The 21,991-nt window shown below is 45.2% G+C and overlaps 1 protein-coding gene across 6 annotated transcripts in view; it reads left to right on the top strand.

The window, feature by feature from the left end:
- The window catches only part of LOC142579785 (uncharacterized), a 124,322-nt gene extending 104,693 nt beyond the window's left edge, over positions 1 to 19,629 (top strand). For all 6 annotated transcript variants that reach the window (XM_075690355.1, XM_075690354.1, XM_075690350.1 and 3 more), the window contains 4 exons: positions 4,804 to 4,845; positions 5,948 to 6,001; positions 8,194 to 8,232; positions 19,340 to 19,629. In XM_075690355.1, coding sequence (XP_075546470.1) covers positions 4,804 to 4,845; positions 5,948 to 6,001; positions 8,194 to 8,232; positions 19,340 to 19,545 — 341 coding nt within the window. In that variant the 3' untranslated portion in view covers positions 19,546 to 19,629. The remainder of the gene's footprint in view (positions 1 to 4,803; positions 4,846 to 5,947; positions 6,002 to 8,193; positions 8,233 to 19,339) is intronic.
- Positions 19,630 to 21,991: the final 2,362 nt, after the last annotated feature.

The following is a 21,991-nucleotide window of genomic DNA, read 5'->3' as shown; positions in this document are numbered from 1 at the left end:
TGATCGTTTCTGAAAGAAATTGACAATGATTATATCAACAGAGTCGCTTAAATTGGGATCGTACTGTTATGTGTTATGCAATGGACAGAGAAGCCAGATCCTGCGGCAAAGCGACCTGTTTGGCTAATAAAGATCGGATTTCAATAAAGTGACACTTCCTGCACGCGAGCAGTTGGATAAACTTAAACTTGGTGCCTGATTCTCTGTGGCCTATACGCTGATATTACGTAAATTGACATAAGGATCCTAAATGTAAGACGCATATTCAAACTTGGGCCTAACTAATGTTCTATAAAGCAACATGTTTAAGTTGGGGCGAGCTAGACTAAAATTACATTTATGATAACCAAGAGCGCGATTAGCATTGTTAATTATGTGGCCAGCATGAGTATGCAAGGACAGCATTTGTATTCACAGAATAGGTTAACAGTGTTTTGTCTGAATACGGTGAATAAGTCTCGTTGGCATATATTTAATAATAGTGAGTTTCATTAACAAAGTCTCACACCATGCAAATACAGGGTGTCCAACATAACTTGAGCCACACATTAAGAACATGCAAATTCCACGACGCCGGAGAGAACCAAGATAATGTTGTTTGCCGTCGCTTGGAGATACTCAAACTATTTTTCTTCATTCCGCCTCATTGGATCATTAGTCAATATTACTTAACTTCTGAAATGTTATATTTCGATGAAAAACGTAAATGAGAGAATCTTAGAGTAACATGTAACTAACTCTCGATACGGCTTTCTGTTGCTCGGTATGTGCTGCATTAAATTGTTTTGTCCAGCGTTAAAGAAGCCCGCGAAAACATGCAGGGTGCCTCGTCATTCTTGCGTCTATTGGTGGTGAGGTGTTTTTCACGCTAGGAAAAACACTTTTATGTAGCACGTATTGAGTAACAGAAAGCTGTATCGGGAGTGTTTCATGTTGCTCTACAAGTTCCTCATTCACACTTGTCATCTAATTACAATATTTGGAAAGCTTATTATATAATTAGGCGCAATTGTCTAATTTTACGGTACGAAAAAAAAATAATATCATTATCTTCAAGCGACGGCACACAACATTACCTTGGTTATGTCCAGCAATGTGGAGTTCGCTCATTTTTAATGTTTGGCCCTATTACTTTTGATTGTAAAAAAGCCAGTTCTCGTTTACAGACTTACCATGATAGCATGACAGGAACTTGCGCAAGACATTTTCAAGCCCCGCATTTGCCAAACTGAAGTTTCCTCTCTTGTAATCTCTGATAGGCCTCAGAAATTTGCATCAACGTCAGTGAAGTATTGGAAAAATCAGCACGATCGCTTAAACCTGGCAAAAGTTACGCTGGTTGACGGTTTCCACTGAGTGGCGCAGTGACACTGAGTGACTCTGAAGGGCTTAGGGTTAGCAAAAAATCTAAGACGTTTGCATTCGACGACGTCGTGCGGATGTTGTAGCTTAACTAATCGAGTAAGACAGGTTTTAACGAAAGCGTCACGTACTGAGGAACTGCTGGGTTAGGGTGATTTCGTGGTGTATAGGGAAATTGACAAAAAAACTTATTTTGGGTTTTCACGTGTCAAAATCACAAAATAATTGTGCGGCACGCCATACTGGGGGACTCCGGATTAATTGGGACACGTTGAGTTTCTTTAGCGCGCACTTAATGCGCAGCGTACGGGCGTTCTTGCAATTCTATGGAACATTGACGCTTCCTACAAGAAAAGCAGGCGCTGCGCAGAACCTTATTTGTAACTTAAGCAAAATGTCGTACATTTCAAAGGAAGAACCTGGTGGTGTGCTCGAAGGGCTACAGACGGCCTGAATATGACGTGCTTGTGATATACGATGAACGCATACCCAGACTAATTCCAATAATAATGAAACTAAATCGCTGATAGAGGTGAAATTATCGCTCACCGCCATTATTACTCCACCGCCTGCACGCGCGCCGCGAGAACGTTCGTAAAGGTTGTACTTTTTGTCACAGCTTAAAGGGACTGGCAACTGGCCAGAATGGGTTGTGAGACGTTGATGGAAAAGAAATGGCCATGACTTATAGAATCCAGCACGCTTTTCGCGATTTAAGTAGGAGTTATATTAAATTTTCAAGCAAAGTCTCGAAAGCCTGTAAGTGTAGAAGCAAGGCCTGAATGGTACTTCGGATGTAGTTTATGAGATTACTGTACGTATGTCGGCTCTATTAAGTACAACATAATTATTGGTTAATATTGCAGTTGCTATATTATTAGAGACTAGCGGAAATCAAAGGCGTACGCATGGCTGCGGCAACACGCTGAACTGCGTATCACGTGTAAAAGCGTCGTTCAGTTTTCGATCCGATTGGTTTCGTTTTGACTGGGTAATTACCAAAGCAGTTCAACAGGAAACCACGAAAACACGTAGATTTTATCGGAGAAATACTCTAACATTCCAGGAAACATGATTCGCAGGAACATCGACCTGATGAACTCAATAATACTTTCTCACAGTTACGGCCGCAGATGTCGTCTGCCTGCCACTAATTCCGGCGCATAATGGCTATCGCGCTCACCTATCACCGTTTTCAGCATGCTTCCAGTGAGCGACGACATCCTTACTGCAGATCGACAGATTCTGATAAAAAATAAAACGTTCCTCGACGTTTTCCGCGTTACCGCTTCGTGATTAGACATTCTGACCGTTGAGATTTGACGCCATTGCGTCAAAAATGTAGGTACCACGAAAATTCGTTCTCAATGCCTTGAAGAGTTGTGCGTTATCTATTTTCGCCAAGGGTCAGATTCTCTGTTAAATGATGGTGTCTGCTGAGGAGGTGCAAACCGGCGACGAGAGGGCACCGTGTCTATTTATTATGCGACAAATACTTCATGAGAAAACAGACGTACTCCGAGAAGCATTTTAGTGCGATAGCAACTACATGGGCACTCCGAGCGTATTCCTGCCGTCGCCGTCGTCTTCGCCGTGATGCTCCGTCTAAAGTCCAGTCACGCTAACATCGTCGCCGTGCTACGTGCGCTGTATGTGCGAATGAAAGCTTCCGATGGTCAGCCGGCAATCGCCGCGCAATCTCGTGCGCGCGAGGGAGGAAGGCGGAGCGGAAGCGCCCTGTCTTCGGTCGTGCGCGATGCAAGAGGGGGAGGCGAGTGAGGGAGATGGCGTTCTACTCCGGCGGCAGCTGCTTACAGCGCGGCCGCGCGGCCGACGTATCTCTCAACCGATCTACAACGTGAACAAAGTGGGCGCCGGCGCTGGCCTCCTATTCAAATGGATCTGCGATGTGGACAAAGTACGCGGAGTGCCGGTAGCTTCGTATGCGCTGTACTTTCTACATTGAGTTCGGGCTGCAGTGAGAGACAGCATGAAGGTCAATTGTGTCGCTGCTGATGCCGCGCTACTTCACTCCAGCGTCTCTACACCGAGTCTCTGCGGTCGTCGAGTGAGGTGTGTTCATGTTTACATGTGTGCGCATGAGACCTTGCTTGTTTATTTAATTAGTAAGCGAATGCTTGCAAGATTATACGGGCGATAAAATTACTATCATCACTTCGTATAACTGTCCACTAATTTGATATAGCAATCGATGCTTCCCCGTTCGGCAGAAACCACGACATTTTTCGGCCATTTCTGCGAAAGTTCCGCCTGCACTCTTGACTTTTCAGGAAGAGCATGATAACGCAACGTCGCGTTTCATACCTCACATTCGCAAATACTGTCCGTAACAGGGCAATAGGCGTAAGCTGTCTTGTTTTCAATCACATTATTGTACGAAACGTTATGACTGTCCAGTTATCTTCGCAAAGTCTAGCAGGTTTCTTTCTGGTTGTTCGGGCGACTTTTGAAAAATCCTCTGCAACAGAGATACCTTTGCACAGATGTTTTGATTTCTAGGACAATAGGCTTTCTTAAGCTTAACATGAGGAAACTGTGAGATTACGGCGCACGCTTGTTAGGTATATACGACCCAGGGGTCTGCGAACGGGAAATTGCCTCATCTGACAACTGCAGATTGAACGTCTCAGAAAGTAGCTTGAGAATGTTCTCCTCCGCACTTATCGATGTCGCCATAGCGGAGAATTTAGAATTTACTCTTTAACGAATTAGAATTTAATGTTCTCCTTTCGAGCGCTTGATCACCCAACCAAGCTTGCGTCAGTGTACACCTGATGCCGACTGCTGCAGTCAACAACTGCTCTAAATTTGAGTCATCATGAATGCTTTCAAGACATTTTGCATTAACAGCAGCTAATCAAAATGTTAGACCAAATACCTCGTAATCGAGTATTTCTTGATTTTCCTTCACTTCCTCATTCGAAATGATGAAGTTTTCATGACGAGCACCCAAATGCTTAGACAGATTTTAGATAACGCCCAATAGGATTTTGTGCAGTTTGCAACACTCTACTTCGGGAGGACCCCGGCTAATTTTGGTGTCCCCTCAAAATTACGAAATTATACGTAACGACTGCTTGTAGACGGTCGCGTACGTAATACCTGAACACTAAGCTGCGTACTTAAAGAACAAATACAGCGTCGAAACACATATCTCCTGTCACGGGTTATGTACACACGTTTCCTATACTGAGGAACTTCTCGCAACATTCATAAGTGTTGCCGATTGGGTGATTTTTTTAAATGTATGGACTGTGGTAAACATATCAATCAATCAATCAATCAATCAATATTTATTTTTGACAAAACAAATACAAGAAGGGTATAAGTACACATTCGGAGGTCCCGAAGTAACAACTGTCGGGGGGACCTCCTAACTAGAAGAAGCTATGAGTATATCTTATGTATCTTCTATTCTAGCTAAGGTTGCTGCAAAAGTGCCGAAGCCGGCCGCCAAGATAGGTGAGTAGAGCTGCATCTGTGCGCTAGTTTACCATGTCTATTTGAGACGACCAGGAAATTTGTTTTCCTGAATGCATGTAAACTGCGAATATGTGATGATATCTAGTTGCGCTTTCTCTCTTGAAAATTACCAATCTTGCAATATTGCTGCGAATATGCTACCATATATGGAAGTATTAGGTTCACGCATATTACTATAAGGAATAATAACAGGTATATCCGTATAAGAATTTTATCGCAGAGCGTTTTCCAAATCGAAGCAGAATTTTGGAGGGCTGTAGCCAGCGTATATTCGCATTTAGGCAATTCATTTTTACACTTCGAAAAAATACATCATAGGCAGTCATATAATGGCCCATATAGAAGCACCTCTAAAGATACGCTTGAAGAAAAGAGCGATACAATGACGTGGACTAAAAGAAGAACATGTACGACGGATACCGCCTGACCGTCGTACTTATTGTTCTTTTAGTCCACATTATTGTAGCGCTCTTTTCTTCAAGTATGTTAAAATAACTCGCCCACATCAAGCTTCTCCTGCTCTAAAGATAGGAAATGTTAAGGTGAAATATATTTGCATCTACACTGTTGTGAGTCATCTTCAGGAGGTTGACGCAGTTGTGCTTTGCAGATACCCCTTATGTAATAACCCGTCATGGGGTCTTTAAAGAATGAAAATGCAAGGAAATGAAATACGTGGATTGCGGAGAAAAGGCAGATATGAAGCAAAACATTTGTCCTTAAGGAAAAGAATAAATAACATCACAGTCAGTCGCCAAGTTACTGCTGCACAATATATAAAGCAACACCTCATCTCTATATCATGAAATTTATGCATAAATCGTCAAGCCTTCCATCGGCAAACCACTGCAACAGCTTTCTGTGTGCCAGTTCCTGCCGTAACAGTGAACGACGATGGGCTTCTCAGCCGTGTGCTGAAATGAAATTAGCTGCATGATGGTCCCCAATGTGCGCACAGGTGTCAACGTGGCAATGGCTGCGGCGTCATCTCGTGCGCGCGTGTGTGTGCGCGTATCTCTCTGTGTTTGTTTACATTTATGTTTATTTCTTACTCTCTTTATTTTCGCTGTTTTTTTTTCAGCAAGAGGAACCATAGAACGCGTGGGTGACATAGCTGGTATAGGGATGGATCTGGGTAAGTGGAGCCGTCACATACCTATAGAAAAAGTTCTGCTAGGGACTGTGTAATGATAGCAGGGATTACGTCAACAAATTATTTGAGGAGCACATATTTCCCCCTCCCAGCTGATTAGGCAGTGCTTTCACTCCATGATCACATTAGTAGTACGCGCCAGCAACACTTTGCGTGCAATATGTTAATTTATGCATAATTGTGCGACCACGTTGCTCTTAGTGGAATATATTGGAAAAGCCTCACACAAAAGAGATGCCGAGATGGGATACTGAATGTTTAAAAACAATGGATCTGAGTGTTGAGGAGTACGAAACTTCGCATTAATAACAGCAACATCATTCACAAAACAATTTTATTTTTAACTACTCTTTTCTATTGCGCAAAGAAAACTGGTAAGAACTGCGCGCCACCAACGCCAACCTGCAGATTAGTGGGTAACATTCCCTCTGATCTCAAGGTCTGATAAAAAAGGAAAACAACAAAAATATTTCCATCGAAAACAGAAATCAAACACTTTTGCAGTTCGGTTTATATGAAATTCCAGAATTAGAATAAAGTTATAAAACCAGGCCCTATAACGTAAAACTATTCCAATATGTTTTTATTCCAATCTCCTGACGTCGAATTTGCGTAACCGCCGACGCAAGCATCGGGCGGTGACCCGCAGGGTTGTTTCAACACACCAATGAAATGCTCTCCTCGTTCATAGGAGATCAGTTTTGTTCGCTTGAAAAACGAATAACACTGCCTTCACTGAGCAGCTTGTCTTATCGAATTGACTCACAGGAGGCAAGAAGCATGCTCAAGTGGAGAGGAAGTCAATGGGGCCGAGCCACTGCACTGAAAATCGATAACCGGATGAAGACGGTGGTGCCAGCGTCTGTGATTCGTCCGCTTTCCATTACTTAGCTTGCGGTGGCTGGTCGCAAATCGCGGTTCCACGCAACGGAAGCTTAATAATGACGCTAAAACGGATCCTCAGCAAAGAAGAATTGGCAAAACGAGGTCGTAAACGTGCCTAAAGTGCTCGAAAAGGTTACACGGCCATGCAAAAAGTTTTATTATACGCAAATAAACCCATTCTCTCCGCCAAGTGTGAGTAGCCAGTGCCTGAGCGATCAGCGGCAGCCATCTTTTATTCCTTTCGGAACGGGGCAGCCTGCGGCTACTCCGAAGAAAATTCAGTTTTGTACGCCATATTAATGCATCTTTAACGCGTACACATCACTTTGACGCGGTGTGATTTTGCGGTTTTGTGACGTCGCGTGAGAAGCAGGTGAAGTAGGTGCAGCCCGAAAACATTTGGCCAATAGCCTAGGGTTAATGGCGAAAAGGCGTCGATTCAGAAAAAAAAAACAATTTTTGTCTTGTTCGGTCAAATCATGCATAATCAGTGTTTACACGTCATATCAGACAGGGAGCTATCGCTGTTTTCATTACGTCGCATGACAGACAGCTGAAGTGGGGGTGGTCCAAAAAAGATTTTGACCAATCCCGGTGGGCTGATTCCAGAATTACAATAGAAAAGTTTGGAATAGCTTTACTTTATAGCGCCCCAGGTGTTTCCTTTTATGCGAGACACTCATATAATGGCCCCTGTAGCTTGTGATGACGGGCTACGTGGCTAGGCGGATAATGGCTACAATAGCAAATTCCGTGATAATTTGCCAGATATAAGTGAAATATAGTAATTATATTTTTAACCAACAGATTTCGGGCACATGTAAACGCCAAATCGAAGCCAGGCTGTAGTGAGGTTAAGGCTGCTTACCAGAGATTGTAAGACAGCATCACTTTCAAGACCTTAAATGTGCTGCAAAGTACATTGGTAATTTTTGTTTCCAAGAAAACATGTCTTCAACTTGTTCTGTTAATCTTAACTGGAACGCCGAAATGGCGCGCCAGATGTTTAATGAATCTCAAATATCGAGTTGCCTGGAGGGACGTGCTTAGAACGTTTTCATCACATAACATGATACCTTTACTTGCGTAGTTGACGATTTTTGATATTGAAAAGAAATAATAGCTGCTCAACTAGCAGAACGCTACATTAAACTAAAAAGGTCAACGGTTTCAGAAAAAGAGCCCCGTACATATTCGTTTGCTATAAAGCTTTGTAGATCACGTTTTAAACGTATGAAGCTTGTTCCAATGCTCTGCCTAACTAACATATCATATTTATGCTATTTTAGCGGCAAAGGGAGGGCAGACAAGTGGAACTACACAAGGGTGTAAGTATAACTTCTACCCTATTTTACAGCAAACATCTTGTTATTGTGTTTATTTCAATCGGCACTATTACGCAAAGCTGCTAAAACGACTAAGTGGAGTGGACGCTTCATGGGCACATGCTTGATGTGCTCAGTAGTTGAAGCAAAGCCAGCGTTCTGCCTCCCGCTGCTGCCACCAGCGTTTTGCGCAGGGATACAGTAAGCACACCATCGTTCCTGCTGAGCTGCTATTTTTTGATGCAGTAGTCTGAATGGAATAGGGAAAAGAACGTTAATCTAACCGCATCTAAAATTTCACTGGGCACTGAATAATGCCGACGGTTTTCCGTCCCTCTCACGTCGTACACCACAAAGATGCGACAGCTGCAACATCACTGACGGTGCTCCTGCTCCGGCCAGCGTATGAGACGCCTGGTAGCTGCCAAGAAGCTGTTCCTTATGCCAAGCAGTGGTTGCCTTGAGGGCTACGTCTCGCTAACATCTCGCCATCTCGTATAGTTGGAAGGCCGCGCGAAGAGCTCGATCGCAACGCTGGTTGCCTTAGTATCGCTAGTCAATGGCTGAACCTTTGGGCAAAACTGACAAGTTTCTCATTATGGAAATTTTCTGCGTGTTTCAACGGCTGGTACCACAGCAAGCTGGGCGAGTGGACGACTGAACATATTCCTAGGGGTGGACAGCGCAACCCGGACGACTTGTCCGGGCTGCCCTTCGTCCGGGTTGCGCTGCCCACCTCTAGGAATATGTTCAACTGCTATGTCTGTCTAGCTGGGCGATCTTGCATTCAATAATCGTCTTATCTATATCTTCATAAATTTCCCGGAAAAGAAGTTATAGAAAACGCTCTTTGTGTCTAGAGCATAGAACATTTCCTATTGTGGACGGGCAGGTGCTCCTTATGCTGCATGCGTATTGATTGATATACTGATGGTGAGTAACACACTCAGAGGTAGTTCTTGCATTTTGAAACAGCGGCTTTGATTTGTCGTGACAATCAAGCAGCGTCTTAAATTGCAGTGCCCTCTTCTGGAGAGCACACGTTGCCAAGGGTCTTCGCAAATGGTTCAGTGGAATAGTAGTCTTGTGATCACAACTCTGCCAACGGCAATGCAGGAACCTGTGTCAACCACGGAAGAGCAGATGTAGGAACATGCAGGAATAACAGCGCAGTTGTGTGACGTGGGTAGATACAGTGGGTGTTTTTTTTCTTTTATCTGACCCGCAAGAGTACTTAAACACTGCCTGTAGCACATGCTCATATTTAGGCCTTGAGGTGGTTTACCCAACAAGACGGACATTATTTCCAAAAAGAAACTCACATGCGTGTTCGGCTAAATAAAATCATTTTAATAATTACGTTTTTACCGTTTACTTTACGACATGTGTTTCAATTTAGGAATTGTAGCCGGTGACTTAGCAAGGCATGTGCACTTCGAACCAATTCTGGGATAACATGAGTAGCGAGATATTATTTCATAATCTGTGCCACACAATACACTGGTTTTCGAGTTATTTTTGTGCGCCAGTGACTAAAATTACGTTTTTTTAGAAATATGTAAAAAGAAAATAGATTGCAGTCTACTGCATGTTTGACGTGAATATCACGAAATTGGCGTCATCCTAAGCATTCCTTCTAAATAAATATGTATTATAATATGACCCCGTACAATTTGTAAATTTCAATGCATCTACTATAAAACATTTAACTAAAACATAACTAGTGTAATTTTCTTATTTACTCCTATAGCCACTTCGATTTGTTGTGCAAATAATGTCCGCCTCTCCAAGATCAAAAGCTCAATAAATCAAACTGTGCTTTCTGCATAGGTGACATCGCTTTAAATATCCATTCTAAACAAAATACAGCTGGCATATTCGAATCGGCTGTAGTAGTGCGTGGATTATCATCAAATTAAAACGTTTTAGTGACCAATGAAACACGGCAGCATGCAGTTTTCTTGCTCTTTGTTTTATTTTGTCCACACTCTAGTTATTATATTCTGACAAATTTGCAGTATTTTCGGCCCAAACCGAAAAGGAAACAGAACAAAGAAGGCGAAACTTCTTTGACAAACTTGATTTCAGCGGAATAGGCCAGTGAAATCAACTTTACACATATTAAAAGCTGCGATTAGTGCGTAACCATACATATATGCACTCCGATTCAAGGAGCCCGTATAGGTTTCATGTGCTTCCAAGCAATCTTTACTTCTTTAATGTGAATAGCATTATTTGCCTCTTTAGACCATTTTAAGACTATCTATCTATCTATCTATCTATCTATCTATCTATCTATCTATCTATCTATCTATCTATCTATCTATCTATCTATCTATCTATTCGTTCATCCATCCATCTACCTAGCCTTACGCCGACCCAGTGCCCCAAGTTGTCCACTTGACTGAGCCACAATGTATGTGGTGCAGTCGTGGGCGCTCCATTGTCGTCATGGTACTCTCATCGTGCTGTCTTTGTCATGCCTTCTACTCCGACCTAGTGGTCTAAGTTGTATAATAACTTGTACCACTAGGTATCTGTTCGGGGTCTTGATGCTGTCATGGTCGTTCCATTGCCGTCGTTACAGCTTTGTCACCGACGTTACCGTGGCGTCGCCTAGAGCCTGCGGTGTGCTTTGATTATAGCGGCTCTTTTTCTGCACGCCCTGCGTAAGTTGTCCGCTTGACATACTTTCATGGCGTTATTTTTCAGAAATGGCAGAAACGTACCGTACCGTACCTTGAACTAAAACATATCCCGTTTCCCCGCAACCGCTGTCGTATCTAAATAATAGCGTTCCGTTGCCTTCTCACGTCACCTTTTCCCTATCTTCCCCTCCCTTCCCTTTGAATGGGAACTGCGAGCGAAGAACAGCAAGGCTGTTATTCACTCGTTTAGCGACTGCGCCTGTTCTATCCTATCTCTGTTTCCTCTCCCCCGCCTCTTTGCCATTCTATGTGGCTACCCTCTGGACTTGCACGTTAGTAAAAAGGTAATGTGCAGTTTCCGCAATACTTTTGCCGGGGGTCACGGATAATTACAGCTGCTTAGAGGCTAATGTGGTCATGCCCAGAGAGCTCCAGAGGGTATTGTGCACGTTCGACGCGGTGCAAAGGTGCAAGAAAGATTCTCGCGTCGCTTTTTCTGCAGCGCTTTTGTCATATATACACACGCTCTGAACCACCCTCCGACGCTGTGTGCCAGACAGCAGCAGCATCAGCGGGAAAGTTGAAGAAAGAGGAAAAGAAAGCTTCGCTTTAAAAGGGTTTATTTACAGTACGTACACGGGCTTCAGGTACGGAAGCCCACTCCATGTAGGAGCATATTAAACGTCCGAGTTCACATCAAGACATGTCAGCCTCTCTGAACGAAAGGTCTCCGCTTTTTATCCCTTCCTTCGGCGACTAGACTAGGAAATCTGATTATTGTATCGCGGGCAGTCACAGACGTCGAATCGGTCGCAATATCCCGCCCAGGATTTCACGCCGTTCAGCCGAACTCCGCCTCCGATGGCATGAAATTTGTGACCAAATAGCAAGCGGAAAGTCCAAGGTAGGTGCTGTTCTTCAGTAACCGTCAGCCTGGGTCCCCTTCCTCCATTCTTCTCTTTACCCGTCGACAGCTGGCGTAAAAGCTGCGTTGAGTTCTGGATAGGTGGGTGATGAATGGGGTGGGTTGCCTCTGGTAAGCCGCTAAGAAATGCTCATCGCTGCATTGAGACGTAACGGGAACTTCAGTAATGAGCAACGACAGCACCACAGCTGCGATCGCGCCTGAGCATGCCATTCCCAATGCGGCGCAGCCGTTCCGCTCATTGCGATGACCATTTCGAGCTTTCTAGTTCACTGTAGCGGTAGCACCAACCAGTTAAGGAAGTTTGCTTGCTCGCTCGCAAGCAGTGGTCGTGTCGCGGCAGGAAAAGCCAGCCCGACTCACCACCGGAAGAGGCTCCAACGTGTGGTCGACACGACAGGACCTTTGGGTTGCCTCAGGATGTCGCATAAAATGTCCATTGTCGACTTTTTCTTTAATGCAAGCAAGCAGGCCAAGCAACAATGCGTCCACACCGCCCTTTCTGTTTCAACAATGGGAGATCCGGAGACGGAAAAGAAAATCCTTCTCAGCGCTCCATTTTGATTCCGCTAGAAGAGACTGTGTACGGCATCACTTCTGACGACGCTTGGCCGTCCTCGTCGATGCACATGGACAGTGCCGCAGGCAGTGTACTTCCGCTGCATGAAACACCGTCTCAATGTGGTCATCGTAGATGTCTGCAAGGTGACAAAACTGGTGAGGGATTTTTTCTCTGTTTCGGAATGCCTCTGTGCTTTCCTGGGTGCATCTGCAATTCACTCTCTGTACGTCATCATCATCATCAGCCTGGTTACGCCCACTGCAGGGCAAAGGCCTCTCCCATACTTCTCCAACAACCCCGGTCATGTACTAATTGTGGCCATGCCGTGCCTGCAAACTTCCTAATCTCATCCGCCCACCTAACTTTCTGCCGCCCCCCGCTACGCTTCCCTTCCCTTGGGATCCAGTCCGTAACCCTTAATGACCATCGGTTATCTTCCCTCCTCATTACATGTCCTGCCCATGCCCATTTCTTTTTCTTGATTTCAACTAAGATGTCATTAACTCGCGTTTGTTCCCTCATCCAATCTGCTCTTTTCTTATCCCATAACGTTACACCTATCATTCTTCTTTCCATAGCTCACTGCGTCGTCGTCAATTTGAGTAGAACCCTTTTCGTAAGCCTCCAGGTTTCTGCCCCGTACTGGTAAGACACAGCTATTAAATACTTTTCTCTTGAGGGATAATGGCAACCTGCTGTTCATGATCTGAGAATGCCTTCCAAACGCACTCCAGCCCATTCTTATTCTTCTGATTATTTCCGTCTCATGATCCGGATCCGCCGTCACTACCTGCCCTAAGTAGATGTATTCCCTTACGACTTCCAGTGCCTCGCGCCTATTGTAAATTGCTGTTCTCTTCCGAGACTGTTAAGCATTACTTTAGTTTTCTGCAGATTAATTTTGAGACCCACTCTTCAGCTTTGCCTCTCCAGGTCAGTGAGCATGCATTGCAATTGGTCCCCTGAGTTACTAAGCAAGGCAATATCATCAGCGAATCGCAAGTTACTAAGGTATTCTCCATTAACTTTTATCCCCAATTCTTCCCAATCCAGGTCTCTGAATACCTCCTGTAAACACGCTGTGAATAGCATTGGAGATATCGTATCTCCCTGCTTGACGCCTGTACCTTTGTACGTCAGGCGTACGTCTGTGCGCCTGACGCCTGTTCTCTGTACGTAGATGTGCCCAAAAGGTTGTCTTAGCCAGTGATAAAGCTGCAGCGTCTCAGCGACTCACGATGGGCCTGCCAGATGGCAGCTTGCACATCGGAAATGGAAAGCTTTGTTGCTATCTTTCGATGTCTCGCCGAAGTAATCGCTACAAACAACAGGCGGGCAGCGGAAGCTAGGGGTCTGCTTGAGCAAATGCAGTTCTCGTTTCTCTTTCATTTAAGCCTATTTACCAAGGCACTCAGCAGCCATGCCTCATGGCAAGCACAATCTTTGACGAGTTCTCCGAAATTAGAAATTTCGAGAACGCATTTGATGCTGGCCGGGCGCGGAGAACGCGGTATCCCAAAGAGAAAAACAGGGAATGACGCACCTTCCGCTTCATTTGGAACAGTATGTATTGAACGAAGGAGGGCGCGCTGAAGAGTCTTCAGATTTAAAGGAAACATTGAGACTCAAAGTTTTTCTAGCCTTTTGGACCAACTGATTGCGGAGCTGACTAGGCGGTTCACGGAGAATAATGATACACTCTGCGGAGTCAGCACCCTCCGATCCCGGAATGAGAATTTTATGGACATTTCCTTGCTGAAGCCTTCCGCTGACCACTATGCATGCCACATCAAAAGCGTTGAAGTTGAGTACAAGATGGTAACAAAACTTCCTCAGCGCATTGAATCCGAAAGGAAGTGCAAGATAGAAACACTGCGGCAATTGGTGACTTTCTGTGGAAAATATAAACTAGCCTTCCACAAAGTGCACGAGCGGGTGTTATCGCCGTGACGATACCGGCATCGGCATCATCTTGCGAGCGCACATTTTCGTGCCTTCGAAGATTGAAGACTTAGGTTCACAGAAAGATGACGATTAACCGTCTGAGCGACCTAGGCGTGCTTGCGGTCGAGTGAACTCTTGTCAATAAGATACATCTTCAGAGTGTTGTCGGCATGTTAGATGCTGCGCACAGTAATGGGCGTAAGCGTCTGCCCTAGTATGCCAGTATAATGATAGCCCATCGCGCCTCTGCGGCGCTATCACGGAAATAGTTTGCGGCACGGGCGTAGGACGGATGCCTATACCGGTATCGGAACACCCGCTTCGCCATCGAAGAAATGCCGGCTTTGTTTTGTCGTGTCACAGCGCAGACATTGGCACTGTCACAGCGCAGACCTTGGCATCTGTAGTTATTACGAAACCATCCTTGTCCCTGTCGTCTCTTTGGAAGAGACACCATATAGTGTGCTGTCAGAGGCCCCGTCGATGGCCTAGCTTGTGTAGTGAACCGTGTATAGTCCGAGAGCCGTTATTTGTATTTGTGAAACATGCAATACTGTATGGTCAGATATGACACTGACGGAAATGCCTGTAGCGTGCTCTATCTTTGCAGTTCTATCCTCTCTTTTCTTTGTTTTGTCGTTCTTTTCCCATATGTCTTTTGTTAATTTTTTCCCATTTTCATCGTTTAGAATCACCAGGCGGTGCGACAAGGGTCTATTATTCTTTTTTTGTAATCTAGCGGATCTTTACCAAAGTTGGAGTTGAGATGCACATTTCTTAGATGTCTTTGTTCTCTCTCCTGTTGTTCTTTACGTGAAATGCGCTTACGACAACGTTTCCCATGACACCATCCTAGATGCTCTTTTGACACTTAAACTTGGATGGCGAGTATATCGACGGTTCAGAAACTACTTGACAGAAAGGTCCTTGTTCGCACTTACGGAAGGCGGTCCGACTACCGACCGCTACACATGCCGAGACATTCCCCAAGGCGGTGTTCTAAGGCCTATTCTTTTCAACCTCGCGCTTCTTGGGCTGGCCGAATCCCTACAGGAAACAGTGAGTGTCTCAATCTACGCCGACGACATCTGCATCTGGACATCAGCGGTCACTCGCCTGCAGGTTCGCGCAAGGCTACAGAAAGCAGCAACACAGGCATCTGACTATCTTCACACACAAGGCCTTACCATCTCAACAGAAGAATGTGCGTTAGTCGCTTTTACGCGAAAAGTGATGTCGCATTATCCAGTATGCATCAATGGCGAGCCTATCTCCTCCAAGAGGAATCATCGTTTTTTGGGCGTCATTGTTGACCGGGATCTCTCTTAGAGCCCTCAGGTTGTACACTTGTTGCCCACTTGAAGAAGCTCACATCTATTGTTCACATCTTCAAGTTCATAGCCGGCAAAACATGGGTATTGTCAGTGGGCTCCATGCTACAGTTATATCGACCACTTTTTATCTGATTCCTACGCTATAGCTCTCCCTTGCTTGCTAAACATGCAAGTCAAATCTTCGAGAACTTCAGAGCGTGAAAGCACCGGCGCTACGTGTTTCCCTAGGCCTTCCGCGGAGCGCCTCAACAGCAGGAACCATTATAATGGCTAAAGACCATCAGATCACTACTTACATTAGCACCGATGCACTTGGGGCCCATGTTCGTCATTTTTCACGGATGCACTCAAACTCTCCTGACTGCCTGCCAGAACGACGACTGCGGGCATCATTCTCCAACGAGGTCCGCAACCATCGGGCCTCCCTACCATCGGGCTTCACACCCTCAGCACGTTCATCCTCAGCTTTGTGGTGTTTAAAACAACCTCAAGTGCGTCTTACGGTTCCAGGGATAAGAAAGAAGACCAACCCACCTACATTCGCCTTGAAGCAAGCAGCTCTGGATTGTTTGCACACTTTCTACTTTGGCCGAGTCCACATATATACGGATGGCTCTTCCACTCAGACCAGCTCCACCGGTGCAGTGGTTATACCATCACGATCAGTAAGCATCCAATACAAGATTTCTCACTTGACAACATCGACCGGTTCGGAGCTTGTTGCCCTCCGAAGTGCTGTTGATTATAATAACAATCAACCGGCTAATCGGGGGACAATATTCTGCGATTCGAAGGCGGCCTTACAATGTCTTCTGTCATCTCTTCGTGGCGGGTCCTGTGAACAACTCGCGTCGGAGATGCGAGAAACGCACCATCATATGATCGCGAAAGGACACAACGTCGTGTTTCAGTAGGTGCCTGCCCCCCCCCCCCCCCCCCATTGCGGTATCTCCGGCAACGACCTCACGGACGAAGCTGCTCGAAAAGCACACGTAGGAGCAACCCTTGTTTCTGTACCTTTATCGCGGACTGATGCAGCCAAACACTTACGCAAGCTAGCGCACTCTATGACATTGGAGAAGTGGCACACACCTGAACTCACCGAAGATCGATTGCATTCCCTCAACCCTGCTATGCAACTGCGGCTGTTACCAGCGCTTCCGCGAGAAGAAGAAACAATGCTGTGCCGCTTACGCTTGGGCATCGCATTCACCAATGCATATACGTTTTTGATTGGAATGGCTGATAGCGCCGAGTGCAATGCCTGCGGTCTCGAGGAAACTATAGAACATCGACTGTGCTACTGTTCATCTTTTGAAAATGAGAGCTGACGTCTGCACAGCTCTCAATCAGTTAGATATAAAACCGTTCATCTTGAACAAAATCTTTGGACCATGGCCTCGCATATCGCACCTTCAAAAAGCCACAAAAGCGCTGCTGCGATATTTGAAAGCTAGGGGGTTGAGCCCCCGTCTGTGATCCGAACTGAGTGACCGAATGATTTCCGCCTTTTCGTCCCCTTTTTACTTTCCCCAGTGTAGGGTAGCCAACTGGGCTCAGTCCTGGCTAACCTCCTTACCTTTAATTTATTATTTTCTCTCTCTCTCTCTCTCTCTCTCTCTCTCCTGTTGGGAAATATACTCTGTTGAAGCTATATTGAGATCTAGTTCACTGATGTTATTTTGCTGCGGCTGAGGACCTGTTTTTTTTTATATAATACTATTATTTATACGTATGTACGCTTTACCATGTATTATATATTTTTTTATTTTCTTAGCAGACGAACTGTCGTGCAAATATCCTAAATTTTATTTATAATTTATGCGATGGCTGGAATAGCTTATTCAAACTGATTTGCTTGGAAAGCCTTCAGCCCAGTTAAACATAGTCAAAACACAACGCATAAGTTCCCCGCCTCCCTGCCCCCCCCCCCCCCGAAGGAGCTCACCTGTCATGGGTGCCCCCCCCCTCCCCCCCCCCAGTCAAAAAATTCTGGCGCCGGCCCTGTCTCGAACGCCTCAAAGCTCGCAGCCGCATCGCGAGCCTCTGTTTGCTCCACAAGTTTTAACATAGCCCTCTAAATCAAACATCTTACACTACACAACTGACCCGCATATCTCACCGCACCGCCCAACCGTTTCAGATTCTCCGGACTTTTTCTCGAGCTACGACTTTTTTAGGTTCCTTTTTCCCCCGTCCTCTTGTGGACTGAAACGCCCTCCCCGACGATGTCGTACCCATTACAAATGCTGTAACCGCTTATGTTATAAGACAGTGACTTGCATTTTTTTGTTGAATATATTAACCCACCCCTTATGAAATACCCGCTCATAATACCCGCCAGGGAGAATTTAAGGTGAATAAAGTGAAGTGAAATTCCTATGGGGTTTAGTCATCCAAGTTTTTCTAACCTTCTGATGCTTTCGAATCCCATCCTCAGGAAAAGTGACATTATAAGGCTTAAGTATTTTTGTTATGAAGATATACGCTTCATTTGGGTTAGTTGTACCATAGACGTCCGTCCAATCGGTTGTAGTCATTAGCTCACACAAAATGGCGATCCTATTTGACTCATTAATTCTACGAGAATAAATAGGAATGACACGTTTCTTACCTACAGAAAAGATACGAAGAATGGAAAGTGGTCACTCAGACCCGATGAAAACACTCCAGCAAAGACCGCTTTAAAGCGGATGTTTGAGCAACAGAGAAATGTTATTGTTGCTGGCGATTTGTTCAAACGCGTCGGGGTATCGAGTGCGTTAACATAGACATAGAGATGCATCATTTCACTGAAAGCAATTTGAGTAAGAAATGTCGCCGTAACATCAACATTGAAATAACCAAGGGCAATAACGCGTCATTTATTTGAAGCCGCATTTTCTGAAACCGACTCGAGGAAAGCTTCTATGTACAATGATAAAAATGTTCAGGTCTAGTATAATGGCAGACTCTAACTCCTTGGAAGCACCGATGTAATCACTCTGGACGTCAAAAGACAAGCTTCTCCGCAAGTATGGGGCAATACTTCAACCTCGTTCATCTTTCCCGACTTCAGCTATATGTTTTCAGCCAGCAATGACATCCGCCTCTGAACAAAACCACGTCTCACTAAAAGCAAGAAAATGAAAAGTGATGTTCGTCTGCTGTATTTCTATCTCGATTTCCTTAGTCTTGTTTCTTGTGCTTTGCACATTTGTGTGATAAAGGACAGGCTAGTGTTTGCACCGTAGCCAGGTGTATTTATTATACTTTGGGATGACTCTGCATAATATCGCTCATGGTTATTTAACTTCCTTCCACAAAGACCACTAAAACAATGAAGCCAATAAAAATATATCACTTTCAGGCAACCTATGTGCTAAATTGTTGTCTCGATCCAGGCAGAACAATCTATTGTTTGGCAAATCTCCTAATGTTGGCATCCTTTCAATATATTTTGCTGAGCCGTTTTATATCATACTTCTCATACGAAGACAACATTGTGCCGGCATCCAGTGCCCTACTGTTCCTTCTTCAAATTACTGTTATACTTTATATTTCAATTTCATTAGAAATAAGAAAACATTCGATTCTGTGCTCCTTTTTCTTAAATATGCCTATTCGACTCGATTAAAACTTTTATTACGGGAACTCTTCCCCCACAGGTTTTTATTTCTGTTTTTACCTTACATAACATATGCCTTTCTTTCCTTAGTGCCTGGAGCTTCTGGTTCTAACCCATGGGGTGGTAGCGTCACCAGAGACTGCGGTCAGTGCAGCTGCGAGCTCGTTTGGGAAAAGAAAATTGCAGGACGAGAATTTGACAACTGCATAACAGAGGCCACGTTGAAGTGTACGTGCAACTATGATCGGTGCAAGACTGCACATGCTGCGCACTGCATTGCTAATTTAGCTTCTTAGGAGTAAACTGTGCGTCTTGCACAAATTTATCTCGCTCTTATCAATAAATATCTACCTGCCTTCCAGGTTTGCCCGAACAATGGGTTGCTTCGGTACTAAACGAAACTGTTCACTAACATTGGTAAAGCGTTTGCGTCGTTTCGAACTTACCAAATCTACTTAACGCCCAGCGACAGTGTTAAAACGTATTCAAAAACCTTTGCCGCGCTTCTAGTGTTGCTTCACACAAAATAAGCTGTTTACTACGAATTGCTTTGTTGTTGCATTTTGTCTTTACCAAACATACAGCTCTTTACGGACAATTGCTGCCTGCAGGCGAGACACAATGTTTTTTGCTCTCGCGGACTTTCGTTTCTGAGTAGCGATGTGTTTGCTAAATCTCTTGAGCGAACTCGTAATTACCGAAAGCAAGTATCAATTGGTGGGTTAGAGTAGAAACAACGGACCAGAAAGAAGTTTGCCGCATAGTCATGGTCAGCTTGTTTTACAGTCGATTTACAGGTGTTTATTATTTCTGACTACATTTATGAAAACATTACATCAATGTGGACAGTCACGTTTTGCTGAAATAATGTAGGTAAAGTCCCAACTTACGCGTCTAGTAAAGCATTCTGGGTTTGTTTCCCACCGGCAACGTCAGAAATTAGGTCTTCATGGGCATCGCCTCTACTTCTATGAACACCTCGATTACACTGTTAGATCATTTATATAGCATGAAATAGGATTGAGACAGTGTAATAGAGGTCACCGGATTACAGAGACAAGGAAACACTGATCCTAGTATGTCTGACGGAAAAGATGGCGAAAAGCGCCCGCTGGGCCCTGAACAAAGTGAATTCCACATAGACGCTGGTAGAATGTCCTCCTCGGAGTAATAAAAGGCACCAGTATGGGTTATCACAGTTGTAACGCTTGAGGCGGAAAACACGTACGATGTCACTTCGTCCTGTGGCCGTCGATGGAATGGATGCCATGGGGTTATATCATACGCGACAGGAGTCACCTGGCGCAGCACGCGGTAGGACCCCACATACCGACACATTAACTTTTCACAGAGGCCGACACGACAAGATAGCAGCCAGAAAAGGACGAGAGAGCCTGGTGGAAAACCAGTATTCCGGTACCGACGATCGTAAATGGACTTATGTGCAGTCTGCGATAACGAGAGCCGAGCGCGGGCTACTGGGCGCGCGACGAGCGCACGCGTGATGGCATCTTGCGCATAGGAATTCGTGGACGTGGGCGCCGGATCAGAAGGGAGCAAGGTGTCAAAAGGTAATAAGAGATAGATGCCAAAGAGAAGATAGAAGGTTGAGTAGCTGGTGGTGTCATGACGCGATGAGTTGCATGCAAACTCCAGTCCCATTCATGGTGATCATCAGAAACATACATGTAAAGCATGCCGGTCAGTGAGCGCTTGAGGCGTTCACTGAGCCCACTGGTTTGAGAGTGATATGAGGTGGTGAAGTTGTCATGCGTAGCACATGATCGAAGCAGATCGTCAAACACACGAGACAGGAAGTAGCGACCGCGATCTCTGAGTAGGTGACGTGGAGCACCATGTTGTAGGATGACGTTGCGCCGTAGGAAGTCGGCTACGTCCGTGGCGCAGCTGGTTGGCAGCGCTCGAGTAAGCGCATATCGTGTCGTATAATCTGTAGAAATTGGAAAGGGACCGAGCAAGTACAGTCCCTCTCAATGAAATGGCTCGGTTGGAAAGTCAATTGCTTGAAGGAGACCAGCAAGTTGAGTCGCAAGTTTCTCCCGACGCTGACCCAAGTGCCAAGAGGTTATGTAGCGGTGGACGGAACGATAAAAGCCCTTACAGAAAACGTGTCGTCGTATGCCATCATAAATTCTGGAGACGCCTAAGTTCCCGGAAGTTAGGGCGTGATGAAACTCGATGAGGATATCTCTGCCCAGATGAGCCGGGACAACCTGCAAGAGTTCTGCACCGTCGAGATGCATGTTGTGGCGTTAAAGAACGTTGTCCTGAAGCAAGAACATGTTGACTGAGGAGTCGACGGTGCCGGATTGCAGACGGTAAATAAGAGAGAGCAACGATGGGTCTCTACGTTGTTGGCCAGCCACATCGATGAAGTATGTGATTGTTAAGACGTATGTGTCTGGCTCTGTTTCAGTGGAGTCGGATGATTAAACAGGGTGATGGTTTAGGCAGTCGGCGTAAGTGTGTAACTTACCAGATTTGTACACACCGAGGACATGTACTCCTGTAATCGTAATGGCCAACGGCCGAGCCTCCTTGTGGGGTCTTTAAGTGTTGAGAGCCAGCAGAGCGCATGATGGTCTGTTACGACCACGAACGCCCGTCCATATAGGTACGGACGGAATTTCGCGACAGCCCAGGCGAGAGCTACACAGTCTCGCTCAGAAATTGTGTAATTCTTTTCCGACTTTGACAGGAGGCGAACAGCTTATGCTATCG

The sequence above is a fragment of the Dermacentor variabilis genome, chromosome 4, assembly GCF_050947875.1.
Source record: "Dermacentor variabilis isolate Ectoservices chromosome 4, ASM5094787v1, whole genome shotgun sequence".
In the NCBI taxonomy this organism is placed as follows: Eukaryota; Metazoa; Arthropoda; class Arachnida; order Ixodida; family Ixodidae; genus Dermacentor; species Dermacentor variabilis.
Note: the sequence above shows the minus strand (reverse complement) of the source record. Positions and strands in the feature narration are given on the sequence as shown.